This window comes from Hylaeus volcanicus, chromosome 7, assembly GCF_026283585.1.
Source record: "Hylaeus volcanicus isolate JK05 chromosome 7, UHH_iyHylVolc1.0_haploid, whole genome shotgun sequence".
Lineage (NCBI taxonomy): Eukaryota > Metazoa > Arthropoda > Insecta > Hymenoptera > Colletidae > Hylaeus > Hylaeus volcanicus.
This window is the reverse complement of record NC_071982.1, coordinates 12541540-12555732: the sequence shown is the minus strand read 5'-3', so window position 1 is coordinate 12555732 and position 14193 is coordinate 12541540. Positions and strand designations below refer to the sequence as shown.

The 14193-nt window shown below is 44.3% G+C and overlaps 1 protein-coding gene and 1 long non-coding RNA gene across 10 annotated transcripts in view; one reads left to right on the top strand and one right to left on the bottom strand.

Annotated features, from left to right (window-relative positions):
* The window catches only part of LOC128880427 (uncharacterized), a 44753-nt gene extending 31386 nt beyond the window's left edge, over positions 1-13367 (top strand). For 3 of the 9 annotated variants that reach the window (XM_054130496.1, XM_054130497.1, XM_054130498.1), the window contains 5 exons: positions 4529-4740; positions 7985-8146; positions 10027-10285; positions 10438-10731; positions 11075-13367. In XM_054130496.1, the coding sequence (XP_053986471.1) occupies positions 4529-4740; positions 7985-8146; positions 10027-10285; positions 10438-10731; positions 11075-11289 (1142 nt within the window). In that variant the 3' untranslated portion in view covers positions 11290-13367. Of the gene's footprint in view, positions 1-1807; positions 4741-7984; positions 8147-10026; positions 10286-10437; positions 10732-11074 lie in introns of those variants that run through there. The other 6 variants (XM_054130499.1, XM_054130500.1, XM_054130491.1 and 3 more) reach the window with 4 other exon arrangements.
* LOC128880428 (uncharacterized) lies at positions 4645-11217 on the bottom strand. The gene is made up of 3 exons (XR_008457821.1): positions 11102-11217; positions 4843-5150; positions 4645-4761 (listed from the first exon to the last, which is right to left on the bottom strand). It is a non-coding gene; the product is annotated as an uncharacterized LOC128880428 (long non-coding RNA).
* Positions 13368-14193: the final 826 nt, after the last annotated feature.

The window sequence follows — 14193 nt, the reverse complement described above, 5'->3', positions numbered from 1 at the left end:
CAATCTTCCTCCCGGAACTCGAGAATCCCAGTACCTGAGGAGCTTTAACAACCTTGTATTTGAGCTCGAGAATCGTAATACTTGAGGAGGTTTGGCAACCTTCCTCCTGAGCTCGTGAACTGTAGTGCCTGAAGAGCTTTAATTAACTTTAGTAACACTGTCGAGTGAAGTTGGACTAACCGGGACCCTTCTTCCACACCCCTGACTGTACAATGTACATACGAGAATCTGGATTTGGTGATTGGTAACTGTGTAACGCTGTCGAGGAAATTTAACTATCGATTGGGGAATGTGGTTTTGATCGTGGGTTTCTTTTTAACACGTTGACCGCTGCATCCTGTGGGTTGTCCCCCTGGGCTCTGGGTCGTTGCACTCGATCGCTTGAACATCGTTTATCAGCGACTTTATTGTCTCTCTATTTATTATAGGCGGATTGTTTCTTCTCATTTATCTAACTGTCCAGTGTTTAGAAGTTTATCGAGCGAAAGTTGTCAAAAATATTGACAGGTACAAGCGATGCTTCCAAATGCTTCAGGAAACTTCCGTAGGGGAAATAAGGAAAACGTTTATTTACTTTTTTCACGTGAAACGTAATATTTCTTAAGATTTGTTTAAAGCGTTTTTGAAGATTCTTAATATCAACGAATACGTAACCAAGAGACCGAAGTAACAGTGCTAACCGTTTATTATTCAAACAATTCCATCAAAGAGTACGAAGTTCTTATTACGATATCTCAACTTCCAAGTGAAATTTTCAGAAGTATACAACTTCTTTAACCGACTTTGAAAAAGGAGGAGGTTTTTTGTAAACTTCAATTAGCATTCCAAGCTAACCATAAACCTGAGTACTAAAAACATCCTAAAATAACAAAGACGTCATCGTCCTCTGTGACCAACATTCCTCCACAGTTTCTAATTTCAACGTTTGTAAAATGAACGAATAGCCTGGCCCCAGTCGGTGTAGCCACCCGTTACATCCGTGTCTAAATAGATGCAAAGCGTGGGACCAGCACAGATGGTTCGGCCAATCCGCGGCGGTCAACGTGTCGAGCTTGCATTTTTGAGTAAAACGTAGAGCAACTCTAACCGAACTAATCCTGGCGGTGTCGCGAACGTGTCCAATGGTCTCGATCCTCGTTGGCCAGATGTTCGTTTGCTTGCTGTTCGCTTTCCCTGTGAAGGTCTCAGAGTTTGCGCACGAATCGCGACGACAAAGAAAGGAAAGCAGCGTCCCGGCGGTTCTTCCATCGCGGTCGAAGTCGAAGGAGCAAGTGGTTTTTGCTCGGTACGCGAAACCTTCCAGGGAGTCTTGTAACTATCGAGGTGTCGAGGTCCAAAAGGTTTTGCGTCGCAAATCGTACCTGGGGGACGATTAGCGTCCTCCGGCGCGGCCTGTAACGTGTTCGAACGCGAGATAGGCGGGCCAAAGCCGACTGCAGACCGAGATCTGCAAAATTATCGCCTTTGTGGGGTAAAAAGCTCGAATACGTGTCAAAGATAATCAAGATTAGGTCAGATGCTCGAGGGAGAAAGTAGAATGTACTGTTTCAGGGGATTATAATAGCGTAAGTAAATAAAGAAGGGAGGTAAAGCATGATTTCACATGTTAAGAGAAAAATTATGCGAGATTTGGTTTAATTTTTTATTTAAGCACGATTGGAATTTATTTTATTTAGGATTTTTGTGGAACCAACTTTCGATATACTGCTAGTCCTTGATACAGGGTGTCCCAAAAATGTTGGAAGTTCTTGAAAGGGGTGGTTCGGGGGGTGGTGGTGGTGGTGATTTGAAACAACTTTTTTCTTAGCGAAAATGTTATCCGAGGCTTCGTTAAGGAGATATTAATCGCGGCCACTCCAACGGTATACTCGTGCTCTGATTGGTCGGGGCTTTTCCGGTAATATCTCCTTAACGAAGCCTCGGACAACATTTTCGCTAAGGAAAAAGTTGTTTCAAATAACCCTCCGAACCACCACTTTCAAGAACTTCCAACATTTTTGGGACACTCTGTATTAAGGCCACTAGACGAGCCTGGAGACGTTCTTATATCAAGGTGGGGTAGCGAATTTTTCTCGAGATTTCTATTTTTAGAGTCCCTAATTAGACGTACTGAGATTTTTCATCCGACGCACTTCTGACATTTTTCGACAATTTTGAAAACTTCAATTTTAACGTCCTTACAGGCTTACGTCCTTACTTACGGAACACCATGATCTACAGGTTGAGTACAAAGCAAAGAAACATCGAAAATACCAGGGAACTCTATAGCCGAGCCCCGTTGTGTTTGTCTATAGCTCGCAATTAGGCTTACCGCTTCGACGTTCAGTTTATCGTCGGAATCGTAATAGGGAACGATACAGATCTTCGATTCCCGCGTGACACGCTATCATTTTCCACTCGTCGATGAAGACAACGTGCAATTACAATTCCAGAACCTTGAAACTCGTCGAGTTAAATCGAAGTATAACGTCCTTGCTGCTAGAGCCTAATGGCGAAACTTAAATGGCGGATTCCCGAGATTGAACGTAATCAAATTGTTAAACTTTTTCTCTCTGCTTTGTCAACTTGGGTCGAAACGATACAGGGAGGCGAGATTATGCGTCGAGTAGGAAGTTCTGACGATTTGTCGGCGATTTGGAGAGGAATAGGGTGTTAGGTTAGATTAGGCCAGTTTAGGGGCCAACAATCAACTGGAAAATGCAATAATTGGAAGCAGACGTATTATTTAATTAATGGAAATGTTTACGAGCGAATTTAACGTGTTTATATCATACGTATATAATTGGAAATGAAAATACAAGGGAATAGTGCAAAGTATTTATTATATTTGAAACATGAAGATTTCAAGTTCGACCCGAAATATTTGCATAAATAAAATAGAAGAAGATACAAATTCGAGACTTCTCAAATATTCAAAGAAAACGTTTCTTATAAAATACACAAAAGAAAATGTAACAGACTACCTGTTTTCGATCACCGTATTTTTAAAGCGGAGACTGGCCTAACTTATCTAACTATAGACGTTATATAGATCGTTACGGCGCGAGCAGTTCCGATGAACGAGCATAATGTCGGATAAAAGTTTACGCGCGCTGGTGATTGGTTAGACGCGGGAAAGTCAGGTTAAGACCCACTTTGGAACTTTCTGCTGGACAGAGAGCGACTTTGACACCTCGTGCGACAAGGAATAAATCATTCGGGAATCCCCGGTAACGAAACTATCCCTTTTGAGCACGCGGAGCCACTTAATCGACACCTCTAACAAAGAAAAGACGAGTAACTAGAGTGTGCGGAGATACACCGACCCCTTAAAACAGTCATTAACACCGTTGCAATTCCTCTGACTGATGACCCTAACAACCCCCATCTATCCTACGAAACGATCGACCCCCTTCCCCTTGAAACGCGACGAATTTCCATCGCGAGTGACCGTAGGTCAATGATAAGATGGTTTAAAGGAAGATTCGCGGCATTAGCCGGCTCCCTGTCGCTAGATATATAAAGTACCGTCTAGGAATTCAGCTCTTCGTAATTAAATTGATTATAGTTCCCCGTAAGATGGCGGATTAGCGTCGAGAAATCTACTATTTTTAACGAAAATAGAAACTGCATGGAAACGATATCAAATGGGGAAGGCTCATTGGCATATAAAGACTCAACAAGGAGAAATAAATTTCGTAAATTCATAAACTTTATAAACTTCATAAATTACAAAATATATGATTTTGAAGCTTGTACAATTTCTGTATCAGTATCCGAATATTATATTTGATTAGCTTTGATAATCAACGCGACTATCGTAAAATATCCTAAATAAATTCTCACCGTTCATCGATCTTGGTATTCTCTCCGGTTCGAATCGCGCGCGCTCCTGTCCAAGATGGCGCCCTGACGGTACTCTGTGCATCTAGCGGCACCGGGGTTCCCCCCGGGGCGCTGCAACGCCACCTCATCGGACCCCTCGTCAAACCTCGATTACTTTAGGCCCTTTCCCCGTTCGTGACAAACGCTTCGGTGAACGAATCGCTACGCAAACGGTCTAAAGAGAGAAAAATACGTACGTAGTCGCGGACTGTGAGGGACACACACACGTTAGGGAAGCTTTCGTGATCGTCGAGCACCACCACCACCGCCGCCGCTGCTTGTGTCCACGCGAGAAAGCGATAACCGACACCGTGACACGTTAACACGCACGGTGATTAATTGGGACCCGGTGCGATTCGTCATTTGTCAGTCATGAATCTTATGTTCCGCAAGAACTTCGGCGGCGAGAAGGGCTTCGGTGGTGGTGGAGGAGGAGTAGGAGGCGGCGGGGGATTGGAGGGCCGCACGGCCCTCGGTGGCACGTCGGGCACCTTGGGCTACGGGGGCCCGCGTTTCGGCGTGGTGCGTGGCGCCAATCAGGCGGCCGTGGGCGCACGCGGACCAATCAGACGCAGCAGGGAGTTTGGCTATTTCCCGTCGATGGCGGATCACGACCACCAGGGATACGGATATAGGACTCACCTGTTCCTTTCGCCACCGTCAGGCGGCGCCCTTGGGTCCCCGCCGGACGAACCGACCGAACGACTGGGCCCACCGCCTAGGAGGAACTCGGGCCCGCATGTGATCAAGTGGGGCGGTGGTGGGGGTAGCGCCACCGCGCAGGGATCGGCGGCTGCCGGCCAGGCGAGGAGGAAGGCTCAGAACCCGCTGCAGAAGGACCCTTCCGAACCACCTACACCGACTGCCTCCAGACAGGTGAGCTTTCGATTTCTTACTCTGGTAATTATTTCATTTAACATTAGTGGTTATGTAATAGGTACTTTGAGTAGAACTGCGTTAAGTCTATCCAAGATGTACCTTAGTAGGAAACTAATGGTGTTAGTTCCTGTATGGGATATAACGGATCCTGAATCGTTTGCAGAGGTTGTTTGCAAGCCTCCCAGAAGAGTAGAATTAATCTCCGACCACAGCGTCGGTACGATCTAAGACACGAGCGATCTCGACATTTAGCGGAATGTGGATTGAATTTAATCAACCAAAAGACACCCTCCCAGCCAGAGGAAATTGACACAACGGAGACAATACAATTCGGCTACTTCAATTAATTCAAGAGAGACACGTCAGTTTGGAAGATGGAGTGGCTGGCACGATTCAACTGGAGGAATCTGCAGAAAATAGTGCAAATCTTGGGTTCTGTATTCATGAACAGATCTCCAAGACAGATGTATTGGACAAATTATCTGCATTGGCAAAGCCGTTTGATTCAATCAAACAACGTCAAACTCTTATAAAATCAGCTGCAGCGAGGCTTCCACTTCCAAATTCTGAACAAGGTCCTAAGTTCATTTTCTGAACAGGATATACATCGATACTGAAACTACCCCCATGCCAGAATCAAGCATCCAATTCAATCAAACAACTTGAAACTCTTATCGAACCGGTTGGTTAAAAGTATTCCACTCCAAATTCTGAACAAGGTCCTAAGTTCCTCTTCTAAACAGCATATACATCGATACTGAAACTACCCCCATGCCAGAATCAAGCATACAATTCGATCAAACAATATCAAACTCTTATCGAACCGGTTGGTTGAAAGTATTCCACTCCAAATTCTGAACAAGGTCCTAAGTTCATTTTCTGAACAGGATATACATCTATACTGAAACTACCCCCATGCCAGAATCAAGCATCCAATTCAATCAAACAACTTCAAACTCTTACAAAATCAGCTGCAACGAGGCTTCCACTTCGAATTTTGAATAAGCTCCTAAGTTCCTCTTCTAAACAGCATACATATTAATACTGAAACTACCCTCAAACCTAAATCAAACATCCAATTCAATCAAACAACATCAAACTCTTATCGATCCGGTTGGTCAAAATCATTCGTATCCTTATCTTAACGCCGTATATTAATCCTGAAAGCAGCCTTAATCCAAAAATCAATCACCCAATTCGATCAAAGTCAAGCAGCATCCAAAACCAGCCTTCCCAAGTCTTCCACTCCGAAAACCAACCGACCAATCCTTAAAAACACGATTCTTTCCGCAAAGCTCGAGCCAGTACGACCAACCGAGCCTTCAAATAGCACCGTGTAACCCCAACCCTCGAGCAGCCTACAGTCAGGCAGCCGAAACACGGTCGGCCGGACACTCGTGACGATATTTCAACGAGGAAAGTGTACGCCCCAGGATTGCACGTACCGGACGGACACGTACCGAGGAGGGACGAGTGGTTTCGAACACGGGATAGCTTCGCGGACGGAATTATGGCGGAAACGAGCCGGCCAGCGGAGAACGGGCCGCACGAAGTTACACCTACGCCGCGGCACGCAAACTCGCTATCTTATTGCACGCCAAGGCGGATCTAGCGACGTGCCATAAATTTCCTGAGAGCTTGCCGGACTATGCCCGATATCCGCCGCTCGTTGCGCCCATTCCCCGTCATCGATTGATCCCGAATACCACGATGGATCCTCCGCGGAACGACGAGCCCCAGGAGGGCGGTCGATGCACCGACTCGTGAAAAATGAACACGGCTCGAGATCGGTCTTCCGCGTTCGGGAAGACCCCCCATGAATACTTTGGCGAGGACTCAACGCGCCTGGTGGCTTTTTATGTGGACGTTTCGGAGGAGTGACGAGCACCTGGTGCTTCGCTGCAGGCTTCGCTAAAAGGTGGATGCACGGAAGAGGGATAGGTAGAAGAGTATTCTCGAGCGTGAAACGTGCAGGATGCATGCAAAGTCATTTTTGGGGGTGATGTCAGTTTGAAGAAAGGGAGGAGGGGAGTTTAAATATCCAGAGGGAGGATGGTCCATTTTTCAGGATAAATCCTACGTAAGACAGATTCATAGTGCTTCCTGCGAATGTTTTTCAAAATTGGTTGACGATGTATCCTCTGGTGGTTAACAATGAGAAGATATGGAGAGTGGAAATCACTCTCGAGGTTATAAGAAATCCTATATGGTCCCGTCATAGGACCCTACTTCCCATGCTTCCTACGTGCCAGCTTATCTCCTTGAATATCTATCTTCTAAGTCGAGTATCTATTTTCCTTTTTACGTACAAGGAAATTTTTTTATATTTGCCCGTTTTCATATTTAGGGGGTGAAACGAACCCCCAAAACCTTCCTCTGCTTCTTCTTGACACGAAAACCAAAGCACACCCGCGATACACGACTCCAAGCCTCGCCTTTATTATCATCCTGCGTCTTCGGCGTCGCCCTGAAGTCACTCTTACGGATCGACGTCGATAATGTCACGCCCTGTCGCGCGACCTGGCCAAAAATGTCAGGAGCGGTTACGGGCGTTCGCGTGTCGCCATAAATCACGGCGTTGTCTCGAAATGCCAACGTGCACCGCAAGAACAACGAAAGGAATCGCGTTAACCTACATCCTAGGGACGACGCGCTGTCGACTTCGAAATTCACTTGTTACTCCTGGGCGCGATTCGACGGATACGCCAACGTTAAAAATGCAGCTCGAACGAGGGTGCATCGCGGAAGTGGAGGTGCCGCGGTCCTGTTTACGATCGGTGGATGGGGTTAGACTCGGGTTAGGTTCGCTCAGAGCCTTAGGATGCTCCGCAGGATGCTTCGCAGGATGCTCTGGAGAATGGATGAATCGATGGCACCTGCCTTTGAGATGTGAAATGTCGAAATGCATTAAGTCAGAGCGCGACGTATTCTACATTGTCTCGATAATTGATGTATTAGGTGAACTGGAAAGTAATGTCCTTTTTGCAATGTTAAATATTTGTTTATCACTCATCAGCTCGTTAATTTTTATCAATCTGGCACTGAAAATTTTGCACACCTGATGGCAAAAGGCTGCTAATAACGAGAGCGATTACGTAATTGATTAAAAATAGAAATTTATTAAAAATTCGTTTGAATTTAATGTAAAAGAAACGACATTACTTTCCAGTCTACCTAATAGATGAATACAGAGTGGTAGTTGGTTGGGATTAATTATTCCCGTTTTATATGGTTCTCATAGGTTTCCTTTAGCGGCAACCGAGCATCCGGCGCGTACACGCCGCTGGTGGTTTCCGGGAACAGCCCGCCACGCGGTGAACCAATCTCCTTGGCCACGTTGGACAGGGACTGTTTCATCATCCCCCTCGCGTCTGTTGAACGCTTTCTGCCAGCGGGAGTTCCGGTACGTGAGACGTATTTTGCATTTACTTGCATGCAAACTGTAATCCCATAATCCTCGATCGTAAAAACTCTGCATCTCTGAAAGCCTCGATACCACGTGCTTCCAGTCTAAAATGATTAAATCGCGAAGTCTTGCATAGTGAAAACGCTTCAACTGCAGTAGAGGGTTTCAATCGTCAAATGCTTCGATCTCTAGGCTTCAAGTTTCAAAAGTTTTAATCGTCAAATGCTTCGACTTCAAATGCTTCAAGTTTGAAATGCTCCAACCCTAAAATGCATCGACTTTTAATGCTTCGAGTTTGAAATATTCTAACCCTGAAATGTTTCGACTTTTAATGCTTCGAAATTTGAACCTTGTAATGCTTCAAGTTTGAAATATTCCAACTCTAAAATGCTTCGACTTCTAATGCTTCGACTTCTAATGCTTCGAAATTTGAACCTTGTAATGCTTCAAGTTTGAAATATTCCAACCCTAAAATGTTTCGACTTTTAATGCTTCGAAATTTGAACCTTGTAATGCTTCAAGTTTGAAATATTCCAACTCTAAAATGCTTCAACTTCTAATGCTTCGAGTTTAAAATATTGCCTCTCTTAAAATGCTCCAATCCCTAGTTCTCTTCAAACAGCAAATGTTTCAGTCCAAAAATGCCTTACTTTAAAAAATTTTCCTAAGAAAAATGCTTCTCAACTCCGAAGCCCACCAGCCTGAGATTCTTCGATCCTAAAATGCTCCAATGCAAACACGCTTCCAATCCTCGCATTCTGTGTTTACGTATCACACTGAACGCAACAGGTAGTGTCGAAATTTCAGTGCTTTCAAGACGATCCAGACTTCAAAGCTGCCAGTCCCTTTTCGCTACGTAGCCGCTTTCCAAAGTCTCTCGAAATTCCTGTACCATTCATTTGTTTGAAGATTTGCGAGCGCGCCCTTTGAAGTCTCAACGGCATGTTTACCTAAAGAAGACGCAGTAACGCGTCAAAGACTTCCATCTGCTATATACCAACGAACGTTACTAAAGACCCAGAAGTGGCGACTTTTAGCAGAGTACATCGATAGATGCCGTTTAATTCCGTGATAAAATATATTCATCAGAGAGTATTTTCCAGCGTGCGGGGAATGATCCGAGCGAAACTACGCTAATCGAGTACACGCCTGCTAAAACCAGAAAGCTCGAGTTATTGGCCTTAAAGTCGCGGCCAATCGCGACCAGTGACGACCTTGCTGGCCCAGCCTCAAACGCTTAAAAATAGACAAAAGCGTGGCCGCCGTGACGAGGAACAACAAACGCAAATGAATGACGTGCTAGCATAACGGAAATAACGCTCGTGTCGTGACTAACAAGTAAACCTACAGTATCATGCATTCTTTCTCTTGTATACATTTCGTTCCATCAGATTGGCCCAAATAATTATACCGGGTGTAGAGATTAAAAGGTGATTATATTATATAAGATAATTAAAGGTTATCACACTTGAAGTGATGAAATAACATAGTTCTCGCATGTGCAGTTCCGCCTAAAATGGCGCCGAACTACGAACTGCAGTTGTATTTAGAAATATGTAACTTGGTAGATGGCAACCAGAGTCACAGATAGTCTGTCGGGTTGCTACCTTACAGGGGCTGCTGTCACGCCTAGTAGGTGGCAATCAGAGACACAGACCGTTTGATGGGTTGCCAGCTCACAGGGGCTCTTCTCGCGCCTAGTAGGTGGCAGCCGCATCTACAGACCGACTCTATCAGGTTCAGTTAAATGTACGTTTTCGAGGGTCACCCAAAGAGTACAAATTATTAGACCACTCTGATTAACGAACGATAATAACAGGCAACAGTGGGAGTCCTCGAGACGGAGCGTATTAATTAGTCTGTTTCCAATCACACAGCTTTATTCCGACTCGTTCCAGCACGCCCCAATCGCAGACAAAAAACGACCAGGGAGTCCTCTGTCGATCCTGGAAGTCGAGGACCCTAAACAATGTGTTCTGGCTCATTTCATGACGTCCCTGGAGCCGTTGGATCCATTAGTCGAGACTCCAGTTTCCCGTCCGTTGGTTCTCCAACGGGACACTGCGGCCGAATTGGTCGCCGAAATAGCGCCCTCCGCCTCCCAGAGTATTCTGCTCACGAACATGGAGAAAAATGGTAATTCGACGACGCTTGGCTTCCAATAGATTACTATCGATCACTCTTTTCACGTCTAGTCGAATTTTAGTCTTTTTTTGTAAGAAAGAAGATAATTAACTTAGTCGCGTTACGTCGTAGGTAATTTAATAACTTTTTACGATGAATTTCAGCGGATTTTCCATTTATCACGTACTACCTAATCAACAAGCAGAACACGGATCCCGTAGACTTTTATAACGAAGTCCAGTGCGCCGCTCTGAGGAAGTTCGATCCTCGAGATCTGCGATACGCAGCCAGCCACACGTTGGACCTGTTCAACGAGGTGGCGACCATTGCGAGGCCGCCGTTGGAACCACCTGGTGTCAGACCACCGATTCCGTCCACCGGCTACATCGTCTCCATTTTTAAGGTGTTCGAAGGCGACGACGGCCTCAAGTTCGAACAGAACTGGCTCTACTGGACAGGTATTCTATTTCATTTCCTTAGATGACTTTACACATTTTGCACATTATTCAGAGAAACTCAATTTTAAAAGAAACCAAGAACCCTTTGGTTGTCAAAGTAGATTACATCCTGCTGATAATCAGAGATGGGCAATACTCGTTTCTTTCTCTGGAAAATGTTCAAAAGAGGAAACGAGACAAACAATATCGGCAAACTTCAGATTTATTCGAAACCTAGGATTTTGCCCATCACTGCTGATAATATGGAACCCTACATTACCGAATCTTATCGACACAACCATTCACCCAAGCATACATATACATATACTACACCCTATTCTAATTTGGACCTGAATTGTTTCAGGTGCCCGTATGATGTACCGATACTTACCGAAGTCGGTTGGCCTAAGACGTATTACGCTGCACAAATCAATGTCACAGGGCGACAAGATGTACCTACTGATCTGCGAGTGCTCGCAGCTGCAAGACAATCTCTCCGCGGCGGCCATATTGTTGCCAGCGTTGCGCGCCCGACTGTGCGGTTACACGGGACTCTACAGACCTTCCGTGTGTTTCTGATTCGTCAAGAAACGTCGACGACGTGCCACCGACAGGGCCACCCTGTGAACTTCGCATCGAAGAACGATATTCGAGCATCGAATTTCGAATTTCGCGATGAGACGCCCGTTCGTGTGGCGCGCGCAGCGACTGCGCGGCCGTCGACTGATCTAGTCGCATTAATCCAGTCTAGTGGTTCTTAAGCACTACTTTGGTCTCTGTTTTTTTTTATTATGTTTCGTTGATGGTCTAAACAACGTACAGACAAAATGTTTGAGATAACTTTGTTAATTTTTAGGAAATTACTGAATTTATGTTCCTAAGTGTCCGGGACGCTTATATCGCGAAGCTTTAGTGTTTAAGAACCACTGCACTAGTAACCGAGAATCTGTGGTACGTCCCATGAGACATTAAAGCGGATGTAAAGAAGCATTCGTCGCGTGATATATTTATTCGTTTTCTTCTGTCATCGCGAGAAATATAAAATTGTAAAATGTTACAGTGCTACTTAAAGAACTTGCATGTATTCAGAGAATATTCCGTTGGCGTAAGTCCCCTGCCACAGTCGCGTGGATTTCATTTGCATCCACTGTATCGTCTCATGGAAACAAAGGTTGTTGCATGGCAATCTAAAGGGTCGTTTCGAGGACTCGTAAAACCAATCCGCGATATTGGTAGCGCGCCAATCCGTGCGATACGATCATCTCGTTTCCGGTTTTATAAAGTCACTTATTTTCTTACATCATCGCGTGGCTCGGGTATTATGACGCGCTGCTTACGACTTTATTAGAGCTGTATCGTCGTCGTAATCGTACGAATTTTGCAATATCAAGAAACGAGAGAGCCAGAGAGAGAGAGAGCCCCCTCCCCCCCAGCCATGGGGAATCGGAGACCAAAGATCTCCGTCGAATAAACGAATCGTAATGGCGACACTTTCGTATACGCTTTAGGGAAATCTCAACGAGAATCTTGTACGCTTACGGGTTTGCATACCCGTTTAGTTACGCCTCTGGCCAGTTTGTATTTTTCGACTTTACATACTTCATCCGACGTTCAGCGAAACGTTATTGTATATCGTGCCCACTCGATATCAATGGGGGGCCATCTGCATGTACATACACACACCGCGTGACGACTTTTACTACTATCGACGACTTATCGACAGGGGTGGGCAACATTTTTATCTGGATATCTACGTCAGATAACGAGTAAGCGATATTCGAATAAGGATATTTGTTAATCGACTGAGAATGTTGGCCACGTCTGGTTATCGATCGAATCGCTGACTACATATCATATACTCGATAAACTGTGATATTCGAACGATTGCCGTATATATCACAAGGACGAAGAGAACGCGTTCGCGAGTACTTCTCGACACCACTTCTTTGAAATGCTGCTCTTCGAAATCAATTAGGCGAGACCGGGAACTCGACGGTAGAGGCTACTGTAACGTAATTTCCAAATCTTTTATCAATTACATTCACACGTTTGATAATTACATATCCTTGCCTGGGATTATCGAAGCACGAGGATTTCGACTTACGAAGAATAGATATCACGGATGAATTATGACTTTGAAATTCAAACGGCGACTCGGTTATGTTCGTTATCGAAAGATACAAAATGAAAAATGAAATGAATCAACGGAATCGCTATTTAAATTTCAAATTTGCATTCCATTCGTCACCACGAGGATTAGGTCTCCCAACTTTTGAGGAGATGCAGGGACAGTGACAAGTAGATCTATTGGGAAATACGCGGGGAAAGCTTAATCAAATCTTTCTTAGGTGCCCGTAGAAGTTTTTAGAACGAGGACGAGTAGCGTGAATTGGCATCGTAGTACAAAAACTACACGAAAATATAAAATAAAAAACGTATAGTCAATATACGCTTGTTGCATACAGACAATAGCTAGAACGATTGCGCAGGCGCGATCGGTTAGATTTTTAAGGACCCAGACACGGCGTATACTTGTAATACGTCCCTCCGTACTCGCTGAAACAAAATGTGGAACAAGTTGCTCTATACATATAAGGCGACGACGAATAAAAAAAAAATAAATACAAATAAATAAATAAATAAATAAATAAATAAATCTCGCGATTTTACTGTGATTCGACGTGTATCCCGGCGATAAAAACGATACACGTGTATTCGTGTGCGATTGAGGGCGTGACTCGATACGTGAGGTGTGATTGGTTCTGTCCATTGAGGAGAATACGCCGTCGAATGAGGATTCTTTTGTCTGCACAAGTTTGTTCATGAAAAATATGTAAGTACGTTTGCTCCACGTGAGTGCGCGTTCAGGGTAACTTAGCGATCGGGTTTTGAGATTAACTCGAATCCGATCGTTAAGAGTCTGAAGATTGTTTTGTCGGATAAGATGAGATTTTACGAACATCGCAATTACAGTAGGTTTATTATATCGTGTACAACGAATGCGATAAAATAATAATTATTCACTTCTAATATCACAATCCGCGAGTTATATTGTTCCTTGTCTTATACCTAGAGAATTCTTCTCAGTTCTTCCTTTTCACTTACTTACCATATTATGTTGCCATACTTACCACATAATTTAAGATATTAAATACAAAAATTGGACTAGATTTGTTCCTTCTAACAAGGATGGATGGTATGTTTAAAATGAAGTAAAACTACGTATTCGTGCAAACAAACTTTCCTGGTATATTTTCCTTTAGTTTCCCTCCATTTCTTTTTAATTTCCCATCGTTACCTTACACGTTTCCCTTTCATATTCCACCGTTTCCTGGTATATTTCCCTTTAGTTTCCCTCCATTTGCTTTTAATTTCCCTTCATTACCTTACACATTTCCCTTTAACATCCCCTCATTTCTGCGATTCTTCCTGGTTTAACAATGTTGCAAATTGCTCCTCTCAGACCTTCGACAATGTTGCAAA